Source organism: Meriones unguiculatus, chromosome 2 (assembly GCF_030254825.1).
Source record: "Meriones unguiculatus strain TT.TT164.6M chromosome 2, Bangor_MerUng_6.1, whole genome shotgun sequence".
Taxonomy (NCBI): domain Eukaryota; kingdom Metazoa; phylum Chordata; class Mammalia; order Rodentia; family Muridae; genus Meriones; species Meriones unguiculatus.
The window spans coordinates 55,716,868-55,743,586 of NC_083350.1; the positions used below are offsets into that span (position 1 = coordinate 55,716,868).

At 43.1% G+C, this 26,719-nt stretch overlaps 1 protein-coding gene across 2 annotated transcripts; it reads right to left on the minus strand.

Moving 5' to 3' along the window:
• Positions 1–107: 107 nt before the first annotated feature.
• Ammecr1l (AMMECR1 like) lies at positions 108–26,719 on the minus strand. Of its 2 annotated transcripts, none has more exons than XM_021643370.2 (8): positions 26,344–26,719; positions 24,619–24,729; positions 12,178–12,622; positions 9,374–9,484; positions 8,966–9,080; positions 7,991–8,081; positions 5,262–5,358; positions 108–3,535 (listed from the first exon to the last, which is right to left on the minus strand). In XM_021643370.2, exons 3-8 carry the CDS (start codon positions 12,582–12,584, stop codon positions 3,424–3,426), a joined length of 933 nt encoding a protein of 310 aa, XP_021499045.1. In that variant the 5' UTR covers positions 12,585–12,622; positions 24,619–24,729; positions 26,344–26,719; the 3' UTR covers positions 108–3,423. The 2 variants fall into 2 exon arrangements, with proteins under 2 accessions (XP_021499045.1, XP_060233501.1); XM_060377518.1 differs by lacking the exon at positions 26,344–26,719 and adding an exon at positions 25,371–25,534.

The following is a 26,719-nucleotide window of genomic DNA, read 5'->3' on the forward strand; positions in this document are numbered from 1 at the left end:
AGGCAGAGGTAGACAAATCTCTTAAGGGGACTATCAACAAAGAAAATAACTGCTAATTACTGTCTCAGATAATTCAAGTCACCTAGTTACAAAGAGGCAGAAGACAGTTTTTATCCATTATGATTTATTCTCTACAATACTTCATTCAAGACTTTGATGACTTGTACTCAGACGTTATATAGCCAAGAGGCAACCAAGTGTAATACAAATAATTGGTCTGAAGTCTTTGCAGTGAAGGCCATACAGTCTCTTGCTTTGGGAAAACAAAAAATAAAACATAAAGAACAGTTTTCTAGGCTTCAGAAATCTCAATGGAAAGTAACACCATTAGTGAAACTGTTGATGTTAACGTAGCATGAAAACAGATTTTGCTCAAAATATTAAAATTAACACCCAAGACTTATTTTGTATAGATGATTTTTATTATAAACAGTAAAATGTAATGTCTCAACTACAAACCTTTCGTGTGGAAAGGGTTTCTAACATGAGTTATTTTAACATTATGAAGCGAAAACGTTTTAAGAACCTCACAGTGGAAACAACCCAACACTGACAAACTAGTGACCAAAGACATTTGTGTTTAGCTCAGGAAAACAAGGACAATTCATAATTACATAGTGTGTGTCCTAGCTGTGGGTATGATGAGACAAGCTAACTTTCCAGACCAAAAGGCACTCACAGCTAGGGATGAAACAATTCCAAACCAAGCCAACAGAGTTTGGCTGGTTCTTTGATAACAGAGGGGACCTCTGTTAGTTTGAACAACCTAAAGCCAAAGGAAACACTGGGCAGGAAACGGTCCCTTTCCTCTAACATCACTTACTGGCCACCCTCATCACTGCTTTGGTCAATGTACAGTTCTAGTTCAGAGAATCAACTCCCTAGGCAAAGCCCCCATGTGGACAATCCACACCTTTTTTCTTTCCTGAGAGCCATCTGCCACATTCTCATGAGGTGACCAAGATCATGCACTTCTTCCTGAATGACTAGGCTCTGGTCAGGACAGACATACCAATAGAGCCCATTTCTTCTGGGCCAAACCATTTTCCTTGCCTGACTCCCAAGTCCCCTTGACAAGGCAAGAAGAACCTGAGCATTTCTTCTGCTGGACTTCTGTGGGAACATGAGGGAATGTGCAGGGAGTAAGGCTTCTTCACTCCAAAACCACTGAGCCCACTTCAGTGTGATGCTGGACTTTGCCAGCTGGATTCCTCTTCACTGATCCCTCACCCCCACCTTCTTAGGTACTAAAAATTTTCTGTTCATTTTCTTAAATGGCAGGTATTCTACCCCACCCTCAATAAAATAAAACACATACTATACATTGGGAAAGACAGATAGGGCAACATTTCTACAAGAAAAACAGGCTTGAGGAGCATGGCACTGTTGATGCTTGCATGACCAGTCTCACTGAGAGTGCTCAAGGGTGAAATTTAGCACCATTTTTTTTTTGCTTTAAATCTTAAGAAATTAAACACAACTCTTAACATAGAACGCTTGAACAGTAATGAGTGTAGCCCTATGTATCAATACTGTTGTACAAATTGGAGGTGGGTGGGCTCAGCCCCAGAGATGACCACCCTGACATCAATCCATGGCACCTGAGAGCACCTGCTGTCACGCCTGTCAATAACATCACTTTCATTATAGTCAGCATGAGACCCCTTCATCTTTGTGTATGTGAAGGAACGCTATGTGGCAGTAAGGGGCATGCATCCAGGGTATTCCAATGTCATAAGCACCTCCCTCATCCATTCCAGGCCCTTAATTCTAGCACAAAACCTCCCCACTCCATTTTTTAAAAAGCAAAAACAGAAAACTCGCAGGAACTTGAGGGTTATGCCTAGAATAGCACATAGGAAGTACCCCTACTTCCCTTTCTCCATTCCTGGCAGAAGAAACTCAGATGATCTTTTGACTTGAATATTTGCCCATTTTGGAAAGCCACACCATCACATCAATTCTGAAAAAGAAATCAAAACATATGTTCACTGAGTTGAGGCCTATCTGCCTCCTGAGTTCTCTATGAACACTGTGAGAACCTGTGCGGCATCCTCAGGAGCCTTTCTTCTAGCTGGCTGCCTCTTCCTTTGAGCTGCCTGAGCAGTGCCTTTGAGACAGCTTCCAGAGCACCTCCCTAGTCCCCTAGTACTATACATTTTGCCACTAAGTGAGTGAAAAAGAATTTGCTGACAGCTATTTTGGAATGAGTAAAAGATGGGAAAGGGAATGTCAAGAGTTTAAGTGAGCAACACGAGCAATTTGGACATTTGCACTGGTGAAGAGTCCCAGTATGGTAGGCAAGTTAAAGGTTCACCTTGTTTTATTACACAGCTTTGTTCTAGAGTCCTACTGAGGACTTATATATCAAGTCTTCCAACTTCTGCAGGCAAATCAGAAAAAAAAAAAAAAGAACTCCCCTACTGAAAAGTCCCTCGGGATGTTTGCCTGTGAAGAAAACCAGCTCAGAGACCCTGGAAGCGCTCCTGTAACAGTGTGTCTTAAAGCCCAACCCAACCACCTGTTTGCATGTCTGTGCTTCTGAGAACCTAGATGCAGCTACATAGGCACTGCTACCAGAAGAAGGTTGAGGTAGCCGGTGGTGAGGAAGAGATCTCTCTTTTCACACCTGCTTATGACGATGACATTAGGACCTCTATGGGCATCTCCATTCCATTCCTCGGCAGGCTATGCCACAGAGCTCTGTTCAACACCAGGAGACTCAATGCAGGAAGAGTACCAGAAAGTCCAGCTGAGAGTCAGATAAGCATGAAAACCTTCACAGCTTATTGCACAATGCAATGCCATCCACAGGACTTCTGATCTTGGTGCGGGTCTCTTGTCCAGGACTCACAGGGGCTCATGGTGCCCACATTCAACCCTAATATGGTGTTCACTTATGAAGCATGGAGGTTGTGGATCAACTCTTGGTACACAATAAACTGGAAGTTTAAAAAAAGGAATTTAAAACAACCTAAAAGTGGTTCATGTTGGTCTCCGTTGCCCAGACTGCCAGGGGAGTACACCTAATTGATCTGGTGGGCTGTGGGGGATTGGGGAGGAAGCCTCCATGAATCACCATCAATTCCAGTTTTCAGTGTGCAGCCAACACATGTGGGAAATCACCAGACAGCGGTCTTCTGAACCCACACAGCCATTCTCACGGGTTATTGGGGAGCCCTGTTCCAACAGAACCCCAGATTGAGGAAAGGCTTATATAAGGCTTGGGCCCCTCATGTTCTGTTGCATTCCATGTAACCCCACACCCTCCAGTCAGCAGGAGGCAGACTTGGCAACGGAAGCTAGCATCATAAAATGGTGCAGTAATAGAAGTAACTGGACCAGGAAGAGGAGGCATCTGCTCCAATGATGTCATAGCCATTGGTGGCCACAGGGGGGTGGGACTGGTCATGTAGCCGTGTGTCAGGAGTAATGATTGTACAGGGGCGGGGCATGAAGAGTGCCATTCTGGAAACAGTGCTGTCGAGAAGCAATATACTCTGCATAACTGATTGTCACCTTCTCACTTCGATACCTGTATGAGGAAACAGGCAAAGGTATTAGGACCCCCAAAGATCTCAGTGTGAAGAGTCACCCAGCAGAGAAAACCAAAAGCTTATCCCAGTTTCAAAGAATAAAATGGAAGACCAAGAGCAATCTTACTTACAGAAAATGAAAAGACGGCACAAGAAAATGATGCTGTTATTACAAATGAACAAGATGAAAAAGCACAACCACAGTTCACCCCTGAGAATGAATCTCAGCACATCCCACCTCAAAACGCTACATATGCTTATCAACAGGCTGTTGGTAAGCAATCTGCTACCAGGATCTGATGAGGAATTTCAAAGTCAAATTACATGGGTGGCAGATTGGAAGATGGCTGCACCAAAACCCAGTGTAAACTGCGTTATCTACGTTCAGGTTAAAAATGAGATAAATTTGACAGAAATGCAACCTCAATTTGTAGAAGAGCAACAAACAAGTTATAACTAAAAGGGGCATAGATACCTAATTCTGGGTCAAATTCTGATGAAGCAGGTTAATGGATCCTTGGCTATAAGAAGGTCTCAATCCCCAGATGAATATGCCATATCACGGGGTCATCAGAACAGAATTCATAGCACTTTGGCTTTGCTCTGGAAAGAGCCATGAGTCAGGATGCAAAGCATGGGTGTTACAAACCTATGGAGCCTACTACAGACCACAGGAGCTGGGTGACAGTCCTTACCCAGAGCCATCTCTTTCCCACTGTAATCACTCCTCCACTGCAAGGTGTTTACTCCTGAATTTTGACAGGGAAATGGCTGTTCAAATAAATTGTTATAGTAATAATGCTTTGTATTTGCAGTGTTTTCATTTTATTATTTCACTATTATTAGTATTGTTATATTTTGGTGCTGGAGATGGAACCCAGGGCCTTGAGCATGCTATGTATTAAGCTCTACCACTGAGCTGCAGTCCCAGCTCCTTGATTTTTGGAATTCAATTCGTTCAAAAACACTGGGTTATCTTCCAAACAGACCTGTGAGGCTAGCATACGATGACTCAGCATTTTGTAGATGAGGGTCATAGCAAAGGCCCACCAAAGCTAACTTCTCTTTGTTCCCAACATCAGCAGGAAGGGGTAGACATCCACTGGACACCTCCAGTGCTGCCCCAGCCCTTGGCTGGAAATGCTATACCTTACCTTCAAACCTGAAGGAATTACAACTCACATCTTACAGACAGGAACAGTTCAGGGAGATGGACTAAATAGCCCAGGTTACATAGTTTATAGATAATTGAGCCTGGGATACAGACCCAAGTCAGTATACATTCATAAAACTAGTCAGCTTCCCGTAGAAGTACTATACCCTAATGGTATCCTTTTAGCTCACTGTAAATATGTCCTTTATCCCCTGCCATCTGACTGCATCGTGACCAGGAAGAAACACCACAAGTGACTCTGGATTTACAGTCCTGGATCCCTAACCTCTTAACTCCAATCTTCCCCTAGCCCTGAGAAGCACATGCATCTGGCAGGTACCCACTCCCCCAAGGCAGGCCTCTAACCCTGCTTCAGTCCTGTGAGACTGGCTATGGAGAGAGGATAGCTGGGAGCGTCCACTTCTGCAGCCACTGCTTCCTCCCAGCTCACATTTCACACACACCTTTGGCTTAGGGGTATGAACACTGTTTTCTTTCCCTTCCCACCACAGGTACCCGTATTCAACCCCCATTTAAGAAAAACTAATAAGAAGAACAGGACAGCTGCTTACCTGGTGAGTTTGATTGATTTTCTGAATTCACTGGTAATTGGAGCCTTAAAGCCACCTTTCCTGAGCAAGGAGTCTATTGTCTGGATCTGATCCCAGTCTGAGGAGAACACAAGCCACAATAAGGCCAGCACACAGTCAAAGCATAGGGGAACATGCTCCAGTATGACCAGTGTAGGAAGACGAATGGGTTAAAGAAACAGCAGAGTATGCTGGGGTGAGGGAAGCACTGGGCCATGGTCCCACATATGGAAGCCAGTCAGTCGCACTGACAAGCCAGTCACAGACCCTGAGACATGACATTATAATGCAATGTCCCCAAGTCTCCTGCTCTTCAAAGTTCTTACCAGGCATTACCCAAGTATAATTCTGAACCTCATGCTGTGCCCAGGGTTGCTCTATGGGAAGGCAAGGTAGAAAGACAGGGCCTCACTACATTGCCTAGGTTTTTTTTTTTTTTTTTTTTTAATTTCGGTGTATGTGAAAGTTGGAGGTGGAATATATACATGATGCCAGAACATGGTGTAGAATTCCCTGAAACTGGAATTATTTATTTAGATATTTTTGAGACAGGGCTTCTCTGTGTACACTTGGCTGTCCTGGGACTCACTGTGTAGACCAGGCTGGCCTCAAACCTGGAGATCTGCTCTGCCTTCCAAATGCTGGGATTAAAGGCAGCACCACCACTGCCTGGCCTTTGTTTGTTTGTTTTAATTTTAGTATTACTATTTTTTAGTGTACACTGCTGTTCCCCTCCATGTATGTCCGTGTGAGGGTGCCTGCTTCACACATGCATGTCCGGGTGGGAGTGTCGAATCTTGGAGTTACAGACAATTGTGAGCTCCCATGTGGGTGCTGAGAATTAAACCCAGGTCCTCTGGAAGAAGTATTCTTCAATATCTAGCCCCATCTAGAGGGACCTTGAATTCCTAGCCTCAAGTAATTTCTCAGCCTCCTGTGCAGATGGGATTACAGGCATGTGTCACTATAGAAACAGGGAAATTTATTTACAATTTATTCTTTTCAACTATTTTAAATTGTGTGTGCACACAGCACAAACATACAGAGGCCAGAACAAAGGATCCCCTTGGAGCTGAAGTTATAGGCAGAATTGGGAACTGGTAATCAAACTTCTGTACTCTGGAAGAACAGTAAGCTTTCTTAATTGCTGAGCCATTTCTCCGGCCCAAGAGGGGAATTTAAATTACCTGACTTTTGCTGCCTTTTGTAGCCTTTCTTCAGGTTGATAATTGGTATGACAGAGAAATGGTAGCAGTAAGGAAATTCCTTAGGGACAACTGGAAAGTTGTTCTCATCTGTGTTGTTGACTGTCTCATTACTGGTTTTTTAATATACTGTCTTGTTATGCATGTACCCCAGCTTATGCTCAGCCTCCTGGTGTCAGGACTTCAGGTTTCCATTGGGCCCATCTTAATCTTATACTTACAAAAAATAAAAATAAGCCACATTTGTTTTATTGTATGTCTCTGTGTATGCCTATATGTGGGTATGTGCACATAAATACAGGTGCCCAAGGATGCCAGGAGTCAGATGCAATTATAAGCTGCCCAATGTGATTTCTGAGAACCAAACTTTGGTATACATTCAACACTAAACCACCTCTCCAGTCCCTCAATCTTAGACATTTAAAAAAAATAATTATATATATATCAAATATATATATCAAATTGAACCCCCTCCTCCCAATTATTATAGGAGAAGCTCCCAATTTTAAATTTTCTCAACTTTAAAATGGGAGAAATAATCTGCTTATTTAACTGAACCATAATTCATATCTAACTACTAAAAACTATGTTTGGTGTTATTTACACAGGAGCGTATTAGACTTATGACCTAACCAAACTTAAAAACTCATCCTTTTTATGCTACATACACACTGCTTTTTGAACAAGTTTAAACACAACCACAATGAAAACCAACAAGGCGATCGCTTTCCACATAAGTAGTTCATTAATATACTTAACTGTATATTTTTCTCTATTCCAGGTTCACACCCAACAATTACTGTGTTTCACATATTATTTTCAAAACCAGACTAATTCCAAGAAAGAAAGAAAATGGGGTTACATATCACAGAAAGTACAAGAAACAGTTAAAGGAATTCTAGATAACCTTTCAAAGAGAAAATGTGCCCAAACCACTTCCTACCTTTATTGCCCCCAGTATAAGAACTCATTAACTACTGAGTTCTTTTTTTATTTGTTGGGAATCTCTCTATTTATCCCTGACTGGCCTTCTAGTCCTACAATCACAAAAATCCACCTGTCTTTGCCTCAAAAGTGCTGGGATTAAAGGCATGTTCTATAACATCTGCCAACTACTAAGCTTTTTAAAACCACGTGTACAGATTTCACAGTTAAAAATATAGGACTTTGTAATGAAAGACAAAACTTGGTCAAACTAGTTGCTGGGAACTATTTATAAACTGAAGCTTATGGGGGCCAAAGAAATAGAACTATTCATTGGAAGAAACATTGGAAGCCATAATCAAGTGAGAAAGTTATTTTTCTTCCCCTCTACCTCCACCCCCACCCCTGGTTTCTAGTGTCTATGTCAGTTTGCCTTTGTCCTATAGGATCTGACAGGAATTAAGAGGAAGAAAGGCATTCATACTTGGTGGCAGTTGAGCTGAACACTTTTCTCTCTTTCTGCCCATTAACTGGCATGGCTATGGGTAGTACAATCTCTAAGTCGCCATCTGTCCAACTCACCTTGTTCCTTAGCAACCTCAGGTAAGTATGTGGCGGTGCGTTTGATGCCTTTTTCATTGATGAATTCAATCCGAATCCCATGAACCCCTACCTACAGAAAAATACAACCAAGTACATGGCATTTTTTGATTAGAACACTTCAGTTACCCACACATATATCAACATTGTCTCCTGAGCTGTTTGACCCAGGTCTGAGAAAAGAATTTTTCACATGACTAATTCTAAAGCATAGAAACCAAAGGGAAAGGTTAAATATATATGTAGTCGCACCTCTGAGAATGTGAAGGTTGCAGAAATAAATTCTTCAACTAGCATACCTAAATAGTTTAAATATTTTACTTCTAGCCCAATTCTACTACATGAACATACATCTCAAACAGTTTCTAATTTTGTTTCTTCAATTTGGTTCCCTTTGGATTTTTTTTTTTTTAATTGTTGTTTCTCCCTCTTGGTTGATGGTATTATAGGCATGGGCCACCATGCACAGGTTCATATCCGGTTTCTTTTTCTTTCTTTTTTTTCAAGACAGGGTTTCTCTGTGTAGACTTGGCTATCCTGGACTTGCTTTGTAGACCAGCTCACAGCAATCTGCCTGCCTCTGTTTCCCTGAACGATGGGATTATAGGTGTGTGCCACCCTGCCCAGCTGGATCAGAGTGGACTGGGAAGAAAGACCAGAGAGGTTTTTCCTGAGGTTGAGGGCAGACTGGATCTTACTGTGTAGTCCACCTCACTTGACCAGGCTGGCCCTAAACTTAGAGAGCCCCACTGAGTGCTGGGATTAGTCATATGTCACCACACCTGGCTCACAGTGTAGAGTACTCATTTCCCATTTCTTTTCTATTCCTAATAGCAGTACCTTTCTGTCACTTTCACATTCTTGGGCCCTCTCTCAATAAAGGAGATACATTACCAAGTACTAACCCGAACCCAAATGCACTGAGAGATGCAGAGTTCCAAATGCAGCTGTTCTCACCTCCCAGTCCAGGTAATCACTGGCATCTTCAAAGTTAGTAAGGAGGGAGACAGAACAGAAAAGTTTGGGCAGCTCCTCTCGGGTCAGGGGGGGGAAGCGGCTGTCCTTAAGTGCACTAGAGGGGACAGAAAATATAAGTGAGGCTGCCCAGTTAGGAGACAACATTGCATGCCACAGAGCCCACAGCTGATTCCTCACATCCTGTGACAGCATCTCCCAGCATCTAACACTAATGTCAGCATTAATGGCCTTTGCAGGGCTTATAGGTAGTTCACCAGGTTATACAGCCCTTACATTTCTTGACTACAAAAAAGAACTGCGAAGTTTATACCAAACACTGTGAGGAATTGGGCCATGCATTTACAATTCTAGTTACTTTATGTTTATTTCTCATGTTTGTATCATTACCTGGTTAACGTGTATTCCCTGAGTCCTGAATGAAGATTCATGGCTGAGAAGGTCCCAATGCAGCCACGAAGCCGCTTGTCTCGCCCTGTCTTCCAGGTCACAAAGAGAGGACTAAAAAAAGCAGAACATAAAATATTCTCCAGCCCTAGATTAATTATGGATACATTCCTATTTATTGCCCAAAGGATTGATGAATTGACAGCTACTTGAAAAAACTCTATTTTTCTGGAAGTTGCTCAGCCCTGGCTAGAAACACAAAGTACCATGAAGTAACAGGAAGAGCTCTGCATAGCCTTTTCTATGCTCTGTCCTCACAACTTTTATTCACTTAGATATCACGTGTATAAGCTCTTTTCCTCTTTCTCCTTTTTTGCTAGAGAATGTGTCACTCAAAGTTGCCCAGGTGGACCAAGTGAACTTGATGAGATATCCTTGCCTCTACTCCCAAAGTGCTGGAATTAAAGGAATTTCCCCTCTTTCTAATTTTTCAAATCCTCCCTCCTTCACTCTACTTCACTGAGGTGCTCAGCTCCATCATTTCTGATTATACACCTTGCCCATCTGAACTCTCCTTAGCTACAAGCATTCTCTGCAAGACTTAATTTTTCTCAAAATTTTAACTACTGGCAAACTACAAATCATTTGTGCTCATAGACTTTAAGAAGAGAAAAACACCTTAAAGCTTTACTTTAAAAGAAACGGCCATTTCTGCTCTTAGGCCAAAGTCATGTTTACTCGGCTGTATCAGATTCATGACAGACTGTCACAGAGTTGCCCCCTTTCTGAGATCTCTCCACATTCCTAATGCCCTCATCTTTTAGATTTCTGAATAATTACTTCTCAAATGCATGAAGTTACCTAGACCTCTCCACCCCCACCACTGAGACGTCTCACTCCATAGCCCTGGCTGGCCTCAAATTCACAAAGATGTTCCAGCTCCTGCAGGGATTAGGGGTGTCAGCACATCTAGCTTGTATTTTTCTTTAAGGGGGGGGGGCGGCTGTGCTCCTGCTTGCAGTTCAGGTGCACACATGCCAAGGCACACATATGGAGGCCAACAGGCAACCTTAGGCATTTGTCTTTGTCTTCTACACTGTTCAAAGTAGGAACAGAGTCTCTTGCTCTTTGCTGCATACTCCAGAGTGGATTCTCCTGTCTTTACCTCCCATCTCACTGCACAAGTGGGACTATAGACATGGCAACATGTCTGATCTTATGTGGGTTCTGAGGATCTGAAGTCACACTCACTATGCCATCTTTCCAGCCCTTACCTGTCTGTATCTTTCTTCATCCCAGACATATCTCCCACTACTCTCATTTCCTTCCAATAGCATTCTTACACCAAAACAGGCAAAGCTACTGTGCCAAACCTACTCCAACCTCAAGTTCTATTACCCACAGGTTAGAGGCCCTGAATATAACAATCCCTATATATCTTACCCAGGCTTGACTCTCATCTGCTCAGTTGTGTGCTCCTCATCACAGCACTCAACATCAAGAATTCTGTGAAAGCTAGGCATGGTTGCAACAAGCTTTTAATCCCAGCACTGAGAGGCAGAGAGGCAGGCCTCTGATTTCAAAGCCAAGCTGATCTATACAGTGAGTTCTAGAACAGCCAGGGCTACATAATGAGACTCTGTCTCAAAACAAACAAAATTCCCGGAAAAGTCACACATTTTTCTCCACATTTCCCCCCAAATACATTCGGGGTAACTTCCCTTGTACTACAGTTAATTCTGTGAAGGTGTGTGATTTGCCAACTCAAGGAGTCTTTCAAAGGCAAAGACCTTTTCTTTCTCTAGTCTCCAACTCTGCTCAAAGTTCTGCAGAACCCTCAGCAGAGCATAACAGCTGGAAAGTAATCTTAGATTGTTGAATACCATGAAAGCAGTCTACCCCAAAGCACAAGTGCTTTCTTCTTTTTTCATTTTTATTTTTTTCAAGACAGGTTTCTCTGTGTAGCCCTGGCTGTCCTGGAACTCACTCTGTAGACCAGGCTAGCCTCTAACTCAGAGATCCAGATGTCTTTGTCTGCTAGGATTAAAGGCATGCACTACCACCACTGCTGCCTGGCAACAGAAGTGCTTTTCAAAGGTAGCGCAGAGCTGCCTCCAATTTTGAAGAAAACATTGGCATCCCTTTCTTCATTTATCTTACACTTTATAAAAATACATCTTAAATAGGCTGGAGAGATGGCTCTGTGGTTAAAAAAACCTTTGTTGTATGTATTAAGTGTGAGGACTAGAATTTGGAACTCAGAATTTACATAAATGACAGTGAGTATAGTGGGCCACCTGTAACGCAGGCTTCAGAAGGTGGAGACAGTAGACCCCTGGCTAGGCTGGCTAGCTGAAACTAGCGATCCCCACCAGTTTTGGGTTAGCTTGAGATCAACCCTGCCACAATGACATAAGGTAGAAGAGCACCTGAAGATGATTTCCTAACATCAACTTTGAGACTCCACTTGCACAAACACATGCATGGCCCTGTTACATGCACATTCACATACACACACATACATGAAAATGGACTTGAGATGTCTTAAGACAATCAAAAGAGTCCTTCTTAAAAGCACTGCTCCCAATGAATGAGAGTGCCTGGTCTCCAGCTTGGCCTTCGGACACTTCATATTCACTTGGATTATCACTATTGAAGTCAACAATGGTGTGATAAAATGCAACCCTATGCTATGTTGAACCAACAATACCAAAAATGCCAAAACCCTTCAGACAGACCCTGTTTGGAGAGTAAACTCAGAAAATGTTACCATGCCCTTCAGATTGTCCCATGCCTAATTTACTCACTAGGGGTCATTGGTGAATCTAGGAAGTCGTGGCTGTGGGAAGCCATAGAGGTGACAGTAGAGTACATCAAAGCAGTAGCAGCACATTTCTGCAGTCACCACCAGATTCTTAGTGGTATTGGCAGTTCCATTGGGCCGGGGGAGAGGGCTCAGAGCTCCAGATGCAGGATTCATTCGTGTGATGGGAGAATTTCCAGGTCCCAGAGTTAAGTCCGATACATTTTCCCGACCACTGCTGCTGTCCACATGCTGGTGGTTTTGAAGAGGTCCTGAACTAGAGCCAGGCACAGTTGTGGACTGGTTCCCGTGACTGTGTGTTCCACTTCCAGATAATTTGGGCTTCTTGACCCCACAACAGCCTGCTGCCAACTTGGGCTCAAGGGGAGGAACACAACGTCTTTTTCCCATCCTGATTTGGTGTTCGTGATCTGGAATGCTGCAGAACCCTACCCAAAAAGAGAAGAGGTAAGTACTGATAGGAATGAGTAAAGAATAAAAATCAAACAAAAATTGTTTGCATGGATCAGTTAAAAGCTGTTGGTGACCAGTAAATTGGCTCAATGGGTAAAGGCACTTCCTGCCAATCCTGATGACCTGTATTTGACCCCTATGCCTCACATGGTGGAAGAAAACAATTGACTACAACAAGTTTTCTTCTGACCTTGACACACACAGCACAATAATTCCTGTCTTCCTCCCTTGCAGAAATGAATAAATTAAAATTAAAAATGTTTTTAAAGCTGTCAAATTTTTTTTCTATCAGAAACTCCAGGTAACATGGTCACATAAAGGTCAAAGACCCCAAGCTCTAGACCAGACACCCTATCTGCTCCTAAAGGGTTTCCATAAAGATTATAGTCACTATGGAGAAAGGTAATGAGCAGCTCTTCTGTCCCAAAATATCATCAAGGCCAAAGGGCAGAGACAGGGTGTCACTGGTTGAGGACATTTAAAAACCCTCTTTACTAGTTAGGCATGGTAGTACAAGCCTTTAATTCCAGTGCCTGGGAGGAGGCAGATGGGGATGGATCTGTGTGTTCAAGGCCAGACCTGTTTTAAATAACCAAAACAAGCCATTATTTTAAAGCATCTGTAGATAAAAATCATTACTCAGCAATATTAGCCAGATCTACAGTCTATACATCTCAGTGAACTTCTATGTGTGCAGAATAGCTATTCTGAAACTGGAGCTTCACACTGGATTTTTTTACTTTTTATATAGATCCAATAGCCTCTGCCTCCAGACTGCTGGGAATAAGGCATGTGCCACCACACTCAGCTCATTAATACATATTAATTACAAACATTAATTACATTTTTTTTCAGTTATGTTTTCTGAGGCAGGGTTAATCTGTGTATCATTTGCTGTCCTAGAACTCTCTCTATAGCCAAGGCTAGCCTTGAACTCACAGATTTGTCTGCCTCTGCCTCCCAAGTGCTGGGATTAAAGACCTGTGCCACCACCACCTGACCTCATTAATATAATTTTAATTTTACAAACAAAAGGGGAAAACCCATGTCAAAATTAAAATTAGAAAAACAATTAGTTTTACGTTCTTTTTCCTCTGACTCATGTGTCAAACCCCTGCATTCTGTCCCTCACCATTACCTACTATGTACTTTAATGCTCAGTCTCCTTTCTCCATGATATACTATACCCACATGTGCATTTGTTCACACACAGGTCGCAGTTCTATTTCTGTGACCTTCCTTAATATTATACATTGCATATTTATTTTCCTAAAATAATTTTTGTGATTTTACTTTTTCTTTACAGCTAAATATTTTATAATATGCACCAGATTTTCATTATCCATTCATTTGCTAGCTTAGTTCTCTTTCCTTGCTAGAGTGCACAGAGCAGCAATAAACATGGAGGTGCAACTATTTCTGTGAACAGGTATCAAAGTTCTCTAGGTATAGGCTCAGGAGTAATATTATTAATTATTTAAGAAATCTCCAAACTGATTTATAAACCTGTTTTAAGACAAAGTATTTCTACATAGCTCTAACTGTTCTGGAACTCACTATGTAGACTATTCTCAATTGCTGGGCATGGTGGCACATACCTTTAATCCCAGCACTCAGGAGGCAGAGGCAGGTGGATTTCAGGGCCAGCCTGGACTACAGAGAGACCTCCAGGACAAGCCAGAAACCCTGCCTCAGAAAACTAACAAACTGGTAAGCAAAACCTCAAACAAACAAAAAAAAAAAAAATGTAAAGACCAATTATACAAACAAAACCCCCACCAAACTGATTTCTATAATGGCTATATGAAATTATACCTTGACCAACAGTAAATACAGAAATTAAAAAAACAAACAAGTGTGTATACATACATGTGGAGAACAGAGGATAAACCTTAGGAATGCCATCTACCTCCTTGAAACCAATTAGGCTAGAATGGCTAGCCAGTAAGCCTCAGGAATTCCTGATTCTGCTTCCCTAATTCTCAGGTTATAATTGTGCTAAGCCATGTCTATTTTACAGAGGTATTAGGAATTAAATTTAGATCTTTATAAGACAAATATGTTACCAATAGAAATCATCCTACTTGTATTAATAATTTTGTTTTTCTGAGACAGGGTTTCTATGTGGCCTTGGCTGTCCAGGACTCACTTTGTAGACCAGGCTGGCCTTGAACTCACAGAGATCCATGTGTACCACCCCACCTGGCCAGAGGAGCTTTTAGGCGTTTCCTTTTAACCATACCCTTTCATCATTTTCCTCACCACTACCTTAAACATGAGTAATTTTGTCTTTTTCAGGAGAGAAGATGCCCACTGTAAGATCTTCTCTCAATCCTTTCCTTTTCTCCAGTTTTCCTTACTCCAATCTCTATTAAAGTGCAGGGCTAGAGTGATAATCACTGAGCTATCATATCACTCTAGCCCTGGACCTTAAGAGCACCTGCTGATAGGACTTTTCCAGCATCCACATGGCAGTTCAGAACTGTCTGTAATTCTAGTTCCAGGAGGAGATCCAATACCCTCTCTTGGCAGCTGTGCACCAGGAAACCAGACACCTTTTATGCAGGTAAAAAGGAAAAACAAAAAGACTGCTGGGTATTGTGAGGCAGGTGGAACTCTTGTGAGTTCGAGGCCAGCCTAAGTTTAGTCCAGGACTGGCAAGGTTACACAGAGAATTTCTCTCTTGCAAAGGAAAAAAAAAAAAAAAGAAAGAAAGAAAAGAAAACACAAGGGGCTGGAGAGATAGCTCAGAGGTTAAGAGCACTGGCTGCTCTTCCAGAGGTCCTGAGTTCAATTCCCAGCAACCACACGGTGGCTCACAACCATCTATAAGGAGATCTGGTGCAGGCAGAACAGTATACATAATAAATAAAGGAATCCTAAAAAAAAAAAAAAAAAAAAAAAAAAGAAAAAGAAAAGAAAATCACCTATGTACATTAAACTAAAATTAACAGAGCAAGTTCCAAGCCAGCCAGTTTGACCCTACCTCAAAACAAAACAGAAGTAGAGAGAAAAACAAACAAACAAACAAAAAAACCTATGAGGGCTGGGATGTGATTCAATCAGTAGCCTGCTTGCCTAGCACAAGACTTTGGGCTTTATTCTCAGCACTCTGGAAACAGAGGCAGGAAGATCAGGGTTAAAGTCATCCTTAGGGTTACATATATATCAAGTTCCAGGCCAGGTTGGGATATATCAGACTCTGTCAACACACAAAAAGCTACCTAAAAGTGGTAGTTCATGACTGTGATCACAGGTCTCATGAGGCAAAGGCAGGCAGATCTATCTCTGTGAGTTTGACATGCCTGTTCTGCACAGGGAGTTGACCAACTTAGATACTTAACAAGATCCTATCTCAAACCAAACCAAAACTAAAGGTTGGTACTTCTAACAGAGCCAAGGGGACTGAGTTAAAAACAGGCTTATCGTAGATAAATCTCTGTTTAACTGACTTTGCTCAAGTAACTGCTCTCTGGAGTTACTGGGGGAGTTAAATGAGTTTAACAGTCACAAGGGCCTCAAATAAAACACTACATTTAGCTGCTCTTCTCATTTAGGTGCTTAAGTAGTTGCTTCCTCCTCGAGGGCAACCTACAGATGGCCTATACATATTCTATGCATTCAAGATGCTCCATACACAGGATTTTACTCAATGTTGGCAAGGCAGACATTATTACCAGCATTTCAAAGACAATAAGCCTCAGAATTAATAAGCATGGGAATCCTCCAAGGCCACACTTCAGTGGCAAAGCTAGGATTTGGACCACAATCTACCTGTCAGGTCCTCAATCTACCTGGACCTTCTCACCAAGATATATGGCAGAGTAATAACTGCCAATAATACCTATAGGATTTAGTGCCTTTTATAAGAACATAAGAAAGCATATTGCAACCTAGGATATAGTAAAAAACAAACAAACAAACAAAAACTTGTCAACAAAAGGGGAAAAGAAAATTAAAACCTCAAGTTCAAAGTCAACATACCTCAACCATAACCAGCCAATTTTAACCCTTCTCCCCTCACTGCCATATCTATTCTCAATTCACAATAGATGCCATTGTGCTGAGTTCTCACTGTATCTGATTGGCATAATTATGTGTCAGATGAATCCAATGCCATCTTCTGGCCTTCATGGGCATTACAAACGTGGTACGTAGACATACATGCAGGCAAAATGGCCATACACACAAAACAACAAATCTTTAAATTATAAGAAGGAAGAACATATTAAGGGGCTGTGAAGACAGCTTAGTGTTGGTAAGGTGCTAACCACTCAAGCATGAGGACCAGCGTTCTTATTTCCAGCATCCCCAAAAAAGTCAGGCATTGAAATGCATGGCAGGGAGGATTCTTGACGTTTACTGAGCAGCCAGTCTTGGCTAATCACTGAGCTCCAGGTTCAGTGTGATGCTGTGTAACATATTAAGATAAGGCCCAAAGAACTCCCTGGGTAACTTCTGTCTTGAAGGTTGGCTAGTTGTAATTTGTCTGCCCTTAAGCACCCCAAACCAAGGAATTATTTCATTGAGAAGGCATGGCAATTTCTGCACGTGGGGGGCAGAAACAGGCAGATCTCTGAGTTTGAGGCCCTCCTGGTCTATAGAGTGACCTCCACAACAGCCAGGGCTACACAGAGAAACCCTGTCTCAAAAAAAAAAAAAAAAAAAAAAAAGTGTTATGTTGCCAATCTAGCCTGCCCATGCTAGAATTATAGGCATGTGCCCCACACTTGGATACTTGAAGGTTAGTATACAATCAGTTTATTTCACTTAAGATGTACTGCTTCCTTCCTTTTTGAGAATTTTAAAAGAGCTTAAACTTATCTGCCAAAATAAAGCAAATATTAATTAAACTAAAGGTAAAAATTTTAAATGACAGAAAACATTTCAACCACCAACTGTTATCAACATCAATACAAACAACATTAACAATCACCTGCCAGTTGTATCAAAACTTTCTCTCTAGGGACTGTAGGGATTAATGGCATTGGTTAATCTTTCAGGACCCAGGTTTAATTTTCAGCACCCACAATAAGCAGCTACAGCCACCTCTAAGTTCAACTCCAGTAGAACTACCTCTTCTGGCCTTTCAAGGTGTCTGCACACTTGGCACACAACCCAATCTAATGGTTTGAATAAGAATAGCCCTACAGGCTCCTGTTTGAATGCTTGGTCCCTGGTTAGCAGCACTGTTTGGAGGTGTGGCCCTATGAGAGGGGGTGTCACTGGAGTGTGGGGCTGGACTGTGTGGTTTCAAATTCCCATACTAGGTAGGCCCAGTGTCCCTCTCTGTGTCCTGCATATATATCAGGATGTAAAACTCTCTGCTACCGATCTAGTTCTGTGCCACTAACACTTAAGCAAGCCCCCAATCAAATACTTTCTTTTAAAAGAGTTGCTTTGATCATGATATCTCCTCAGAACAATAGAAGAGTAACTATGACACACACCTTAAAAAGCAGTATCAACCACCCACACATACAAAACAAAATAATTATCTTTCTGTTTAGGTTGTGGTTCTAACCATACTCCAAAGAATGCACTTCAGAGTCCACAGTCATCTTGAGACATCAGCACCCCTGAAGCTTGGTTTGGGAATTCTAAGTACAGCTTAAGACATCTCAGAGTGCTAAAGAGAGCTGGGCTTGTAAGTCCACTGACTGCCATGTCCAAGACTCTGGGATCTATTCCTAGTACCACAAAAAGAAAAGAAAACCCCAAACAAATCCTTTACTAAATGTTCTGCTACCTCTTCTAAAACTGTTTGAATCTGTTCTTATAAAACCTCACAACTACCAATGTTGTGACCAGGGTAAGTTTGTGGCCTTGGGCACAGAAACTTTCCCCTGGATCAAAGCATGAAACACTGCCAGGCATAGTGGCACACACCTGTAATCCCAGCACTCTGGGAGGAGACAGAGGCAGATGGTTTGAGGCCAGCGCTATCTATATAGTTCAATGACAGCCAGGGATGCACAGAAAAATCCTGTCTCTAAACAAACAATAACAACTAAAACAAAAAAGTGCATGAAACACTGACCTCGAAGCCTTGGCTCGTACCCTGGAAAGTTTCTGGGCCAAGTTCAAGAGTCAGCAGCAGTACTCTTTTCCTACACAGCTTCCACAATCAATTCGAACACAGTAGTTAACACTGAAATCCTCCAGATGGAGACACTGCCCACGCTTCAACAAGAAGCTAAGAGAATTAGTAGTAGTAGGCATTTATGATTTCAGGAGTAAAAATAATTTCTCAGGTATCTCATCAAGATCTCTTCAGTAGTTAGGCCTTCCTTCAGTGTTCAAAGACTCAGCCCTTTCCCCTGTAGCCTGGTGAGACATCAGCCTCCTTGTCTAATGGGTGCACTTTCCTCTTCATCAGATGTGTGACAAATGTACATATAAACAAGTTTAAAAAATAATGATTTACACCTGACTGGAGAACTGAACTCAGGAATATCAGAGGAGTATACATGCTTTCATGCGTGAGAAACCCTAACACCCTAACAATATTTTAAAAGAAAAAAAGTCCAAAAACTTATGACGATATGCACATATATTCATCAGGCTTGGTGGCACACACCTTTATGGATCTCTGCAAGTTCCAGCCAGCATAATCTGTGAGTCCCAGGGGAGCCAAAGCTATATGGTGTGGCCATGTATCAAAACCAGAGACTGAAAAGATGGTTCAGAAAACTGGTTGCTACACAAACACAACAGACCTAGCACCTGTATCTCTAGCACTAACATTAGAATACATGCATGCATGCATTCATTCATTCATGCACTGGTTATAGTGGTGGGGTACCTGTAACCCCAGTATAGGTGGGGAGGTGGAGACAAGCAGATTCCCAGACCTGGCTAGCCTGCTAGCAATAAGCTTCAAGTTGAAGTCTCAGCCAGGTGTGGTGGTGCCTTTAATCCCAGCACTAGGGAGGCAGAAATAGGCAATCTCTGTGAGTTCACGGTGAGGCCAGCCTGGTCTACAAAGTGAGTCCAGGACAGCAAGGATTACACAGTGAAACCCAGTCTTGAAAAACCAAAAGCATCAAAACAACAAAAAACGTCTCCTAACCCGGCATGATGGCCCACACCTATAATCCCAGCACTCACAGAGGCAGAGGCAGGTGGCTCTCTGTGAGTTCAAGGACAACCCAGTCTACAAAGTGAGTCCAGGACAGCCAAGGCTACACAGAGAAACCATTTGGGGGCTGAGGGATGGGCAGGAGTCTCCTGACATCCTCTGGCCTCCAGACACGAAAAAGAGGACAATTTGAACACTTCGTTTTAGAACTTAGATCAATTATCATGTAAATTCTCACTTGGTCCAATTAGTCCTGGAAATTGTTACATTCACTATAGAGCAGAGACCACTCAGTCCTGGACTTGGCCACAGGTGCCACTTAACATGCGATGACAAAGGCCTACATTGAGTAGATGATACAGCTTAACATGAAATAAATGTTTTAACCAGGTGGTGGGGGCACACACCTTTAGTCCCAGTACTCAGGGTAGTCTTGTCTGAAAAATCCTCCCAAAGAGGGGCTGGAGAGATAAATAGCTCAGCGGTTAAGAACACAGGTCCACCTGGCAATGGTAGTGCAAGCCTTTAGGCACAGCACTTAATCCAGTAATCTGGATGTGATCAGTGGTAAAGTCTCTCTGCTCTTGTTTGTCTTAATTTAAAATGAGCCTAATGTAAAGCTGGGTATGATGGCACATGCCTTTAATCCCCGCACTTGGTAGGCAGAGGCAACTGGATCTCTGAGGCCAGCTTCATCTACAGAGTTCTAGGACAGCCAGAGCTGCATAGAGAAACCCTGTTAAAAAAAAAAAGGGGGGGAAAAATGTTTTAAATAATGGGACTATTAGTGATCCATTATAGTGTTTATTTGCCTGGGTGGCAATTTGTGATTTCTTCTTAAGAGAAGACTTAATGTTCATAATTAAATATCAAGACCAGTATTAGGAAAAGAACATTAGGATGTCCTGGCTGACAGAGGCAAACAAAATGGCCTTCCTTCTTCCCTGTGTGTCTCTTTCAAAAGCCCATTACAAAACAACCAGAGAAGCCCCCACCTTCTGAGGAAAGAATCTTGGCTTTGAGGTAACAATCTAGCTGCCAACACTGGCTCAAATTCCAAATCAGAGGTCCAAAGTCTGACTGCAAACTCAGGCAAACTGTACCATCTTTGTGAACCTGCCACCACCCAGAGCTAATTTTTGTTTTTTTGTGGGGGCTTTTGTTTGTTTTGAGACAGGGTCTCTCTACATAGCCCTAACTGTCCCAGCACTCGGGAGGCAGAGGCAGGTGGATCTCTACAATCCAAACAGATATGAATCATTAGAGTAGCTTACAGGCTATTGTAGTTAAACAATGGCTTGACAGAAACATAGGAATTTGGTCATTGTTCAGTCTAAGAGACGATGCTTCAGCATCAGGGTACTGGGAAGTTCCTGGAGTGCAGTTGATATTCAGTCTACATTAGAATCCTGAAGAGGCAGAGTCAAAAAGGGAACCAAGAAGGCAGCCAGTGAAGGAATTCCTCAGCTATAGGATAGATAAAACTTGACAGTGAGAATGAGGGCAAGCAGGCAAAAACAAAAGCTTCCCTTTTCCATGTCCTTTTTTAGAGTTATAGCCTTGAACTCAAGAGACCATCCTGAGTGCTGAGATTAAAGGTGTGTACCACCATGGCCAGACACACAGGACTATTTGATACAAAACATGAAAGGAACCTGGCAGTGCTTTGGCACATAATTTCTACTAATACAATTCTCTAACAGTTGCCTTGCAATATAAAAGACCTCGGCAGTTTTCTTCTTCGAAAAGGAATCACTTCTAAGAAACCATTTATGGTTTCTTTCCATTCTGTGATAGCAGAAGCCAACACTGAAGGCGTCCCAGCACTGAGGAAGAGGCAGAAAGAACTTGAAGACAGAGTTACAAAGTGAGACTCTATCTCAAAAAAAAAAAAAAAAAAAAAAAAAAAAAAAAAATGAAGCTGGGTGAGTGTTAAGTTTTTCTCACCTTTAATGCTAACACTCAGGAGGATCTTTATGAGCTCAGGGCTGGTCTGGTCTGTATACAGAGTTATATACCAGCCAAGTCTACATAGAAACCATGTCTCAAAAGAAAAAGAAACAAACAAACAAACAAACAAACAAAAAATGAATGAATGAATACTGGGATTATTATACTCATGTAACTTTGTAGAAATACAACAAAAAGCACACAGAACATATCTTGCTTATAATATGCTATTATAACAAACATGAATATGTTGATTCATATGGAGTATTATAGATTTGTGTCAATGGGTTCCATTTCAAACAGTAATCATAATGTCTAAAGTATAAAAAAAATTCTAGCCAGGTGTGATAGAGCACTCCCTTACTCCCAGCAGATCTGGAGACAGGCAGGTGGAGTTCTGTCTAGGGGTGGGGGTGATTCTGTTCATCTTTTAAGACAATCCTTTCAATAGTTTATCAGAGGATATGACCTTAGAAAGATCTGGGAGGTGGGGGGAAAGCTTCTGTTATTATTTAGCATCCACATGTCTTCAAAGAAAGCCTTCCTTAGAGGGAAACAGGCTGGTGTTTCTCTTGTGACACTGAAGAGTTGAAGTAATTCAATGTAATAATTATATCTCGAGCACTGGAGTGCTGCATAAGCTGTAATCTTGGCCTATTCATGGGACTGTTCCAGGAAAGAGTCAGGTAAAAGATGCTACATTCTGATAATCATTCCACACAAGTATTTCTCTTTTAAAACTGTCTAGTTTGGAGTGGTGGTACATGCTTATAATCCTAGAGGCAGGAGACAGGACGATCAGGAGCTTATGAACACCCTCAACCACTCAGGGAGCTTGAGGTCAATATGGATTCAATGGAACTCAGTCTCAATTCCCCTGCTAAAAGATACATCCTCCAAATAATACACAGGGCACTTGATACATGGACAATTTCCTCACAAAATACAAAAACCAATGTAATTACCTTTACTGTTTATCAATGCTTAAGACTTAAAACAACAAACAGGTAACAAAATGCTTATAACTTGATGGCATGTGGCTATCTATCCCAGCACTGGCGAGGGGGTGGTTTATGTGTCTGAAGTAGGACTGCCAACCAGGGCTACACAGAGACCTGTCTCAAAAACTAGTAAACAAAACCAACTGGGCTTGGTAGCACACAACTTTACTCTTAACAACACCTAGACAAATGATCTCTAAATTCAAGGGCAGTCTGGGCTACATAGCAAGTTCTAGTAAAAACCAAACAAAACCCCCCAAAGACCAAAAGTTCACATTCTTACCATCTGGGTTAAACTCCCAGCCTCCCCCCCCCCCCCCCCCCCGCCCCATGCACTGGAGCAGTGCATGAGTTTTTCTGTGTAGCCTTGGCTGTCCTGGACTCACTTTGTAGACCAGGCTGGCCTTAAACTCACAGAGATCAACCTGCCTCTGCCTTCCTGAGTGCTAGGATTACAGTGGTGAGTCACCAAGGCCAGCAAAAGTTCACATTCTTTTATCAATTTAAAGAAAACAATGAACTACAGGGATTAATATTTTTGGGTTTTGTTTATTTTCCCTGAGATAGGGCTTCTCTGTGTAACAGCAGGTAGATTTATAGAGATCAGCCTGCCTATCTCCTGAGAGTTGGAATTAACAGTTTATGCCTCCATTCCCAGCTAATAATATTTTTGGGTTTCCGCTCCTGGTTAACCCCCTTCCCTTTCTGTGTGAACTACAGCATGGGCCACATCATTGTGGGCCTCCATTTTTTTTTTTCATTTATAAAATTAAGACATTTCCTGTCTCCCTCATGAATGAAGGGTTAGAGGCTCTGACAAACTCTTACAGTAAAGCAGAAGGATTTGGGGTAGTATACTGTTGATATATCACAGATCCTCACCCAAGCATACCATCCTTAATAAACTCAAAGGGACAAGGCACTACTTAGACCCAAGAACTATGTTCAAGGTTTACATGTAGAATTATAGTTTTTTAAATCTGCGATGGGATTTAAGAAAATATCACCACAGCAGACTTAGGTCAAAATAATCCAAAAGCAGCTGAAGACCATTTGAAAAATACTGTTCAGGAGCTGCATTAACCTCTGAATTAGTTTTTGTGCAGAAGCTCAAGTAGCCCAAGATGACCTTGAATTTTCATCTTTCAGATTCACTCACTTCTCAAGAGATAAGATTACACCAACATACTAGCACATGAGGTAGAGCTGGAGAGCACGCTAGAACTGACCAACAAACATTCCTAACTCCATGACTCAATCAACCTCCTAAGACCAAGGGGAAGCTGGGCACGGTGGCACACACCTATAGTCCCAGAACTCAATGAGGCACAAGCAGGCAGATCTCTGTTGAGTTCCAGGCCAGCCAAGGCTACACAGAGAAACCCTGTCTCAAAAACAAACAAAAAAAAGGCCAAGGGGGGAAAAAGACTTTTTTGGTTGTCTTTAAAAAGTGATTAATTGTGAACACGAATTCAATCAATCCCAGCACTTCGGAGGCAGAGGCAGGAAGATCTGAGTTCCAGGCCAGGAAGGACTACACAAAGAAACCCCATCTTGAAAACAAATAACACACACACACAAAACAAACAGCAACAGAACAAAAGTAGAGGGCCAGCAAGATGGCTCAGCAGGTAGAGGCAGTTACCACCAAGCCTCAAGTCCTGAGTTTGAGCTCCACCCAGGACCCACATGATTGAGAGAACTGACTCCCACAAGTTGTCTTCCGACCCACCACATGTACTGTGCTGACCCCCACACACGAGGGCCCACAGTAAATAAATGTCATCTTCAAAAGTATAAGAACTTCAACAACGTTAGGTCCACCCCACTGAATCTGGGAGAAATATGAATGAGGTACACTTACACCTTAAATCCAGACACAAGCCAACACCAAAAAATGCAACGGAAATCCCACTGTAAGTTTGCCCAAGATACTCACTGAAAGCAGATAGTTTATAGTCCCAGAGGAAACAGCTACAATAGGAAAGAGAAGCTATTTTGTCTCTGGATTGAATCTTCTTTTTTCCAATTCCATTCCTTCTTCCAATACCTAAGATGGAAATGCAGATGCAGATGCAGTGAACAAAGTCTAGGTCAAGCGGAAGTTTTTGCAAAAGTTACAAAAAATTTTTTTTGTTTGGTTTTCAATACAAAGTTTCTCTGTGTAGCCCTGGCTGTCCTGGAAATCACTCTGTAGTCCAGGCTGGTGTCAAACTGAAGAAATGAATCTGCCTCTGTCTCTCAAGTACTGGGAGTAAAGGTGTGCAAGACCACACCTGGATTTACATCAGGCTTATTTTAATTTAAAACCAACAAGAGCCAAGAGGCTTCACCACTGAAAACATTTTCAGATTACTGGGATAAATGCTGGGATTAAAGGCGCACCGCCACCGCAGGATCAAAAGTTACAATTTAACAGAGCAGTTTCTGAAACAAACAAAACCATCTGGAGAATAAGCTCTCCTTCAAAAGATTTCTAATGCTAAGTATGAGACAAGTAACCGAGGTGCCAGGGAGGATCAAAGGTTATATTCTACTTTAATGGCACACTACTCCCACACTATTAACTCCCACATCTCCCCGCCCCCCTCCCCAAATATGGGTCAAAACTTGCTCTCTAGCCAGGATCAATCCCTTTGAGATTTCCACAGGTTTCTGTATACAAACACACTCCCAAGTCTTCAAAATTACCGGACAACATGCTAGGCCCCTGAGGACAAGGCACCTTGTGCCAGGAGGAGATGGTAAGTGTTGGTGGAGCCATTCATCCTTACTCAGTCTTGCATAAATCGCTTCACAGTCTCTTCCACTTTACCCACTTTCCCAGTACTACAGAATTTATGCAAAGCAGATACTCCAGGCCCCACCCACTCAACCCTAGGAGAGGGCAATGAAAGCAGATAGGCCCAGAGGAATAAGTGAGCAAAGAGGAGTCATATCAGGGCAAGGAATGAAGGGCAAAACACACAGCTCCGAGGACAGGCATAAAACCCAAAGTTTAAGATGGAGGCATGGTAGTAGGCAAGGGGGGCTACGAGTAGACGTGTTAGATGGTGAGGGAGGAAAAAGGAGAAATGCGAGAGTGAAGAGTTAAGCAAGAGAAGGATGAGACTAGAGAGAAAGAGGCCGGAGCCGGGCGGGGTAGAACAGGCAGAAGAAAAAGGTGAAAAGGAGGATGTGGGACAGGAGAGTACAGGGCACTGGGGGAGTTGGGGAAACGACAGGGCGACGGGTAGAGCAACTGGGTCCGGGCCGCGGGGGTGGAATCCAGACGCCGGGCGGGGGAGGGGACGCTGGGTGGGGGCCACCAGGCGGCGCAGGAGACCACCAAACTTTCCACCGACTGTTTCCTGGAGGGAGTTGAGGCACCGAGGCTACAGCTGCTGCCTCGCCTCCCTGGCCCGGGACGACCGCGGCCGCCCCGAACCTGGGCACACGGCCTCACGATCCCGTCGGTCCTCGGCGGGGACACGCAGCCCGGAGGAGGCCTTGCCCACCCGCGGTGGCCGCCTCCGTGAGCCCCTCCCCCATGGCGCCCCGGGACCCCTCGCCCGGCACCTCGAGACCCGACTCTCCAGGTTACTCCTGTCCGCCTCCGGGCTGAGCAGGCCTCGAGAAGGCCTGGCGGGAGGAAACACGGCACAGCCCCCCTAGCATTTCCCACCTTTTCTCCTGACCCAGACGCGGCTGGGGCGGACGGGACCTCTCGCGCTCTCCCTTCTCTTCCTCCTGCTTCATGGAGCCATGCGCCTGGGCGGAGGTTCCCGAGAAAAGCAGAGTCCCAAGGCGGGTGAGGACGCCCGAAGGAGGCCAGCGGGAGGGCAGAGGAGGAAGCGGCGGGGCGGCGGTGGCCGGGGAAGAACTAGAGGTATTCCCGGGGCGGGCGGAGGACCGAGTCGAGTCGGGACCCGAGTCCTCCTCTATCCCAGCATCCACCGGAGGCAGTGAGGTAATGGAGGAAGAATGTAGGGAGTCCTCCAGTGGACCAAATGTCCTCTAGCGACTCGGTGAGAACCATAGAGATCCCGAAGCGCTGAGAG

Coding starts and splice junctions, on each gene's coding strand:
- Ammecr1l (XM_060377518.1), bottom strand. CDS start 25,443: ATGGCTCCACCAACACTTACCATCTCCTCCTGGCACAAGGTGCCTTGT. Junction 24,730..25,370: donor GGGGCCTAGCATGTTGTCCG/GTAATTTTGAAG, acceptor TTTCCATCTTAG/GTATTGGAAGAAGGAATGGA. Junction 8,082..8,965: donor GTGATTACCTGGACTGGGAG/GTGAGAACAGCT, acceptor ATTTTTCTGTAG/GTAGGGGTTCATGGGATTCG.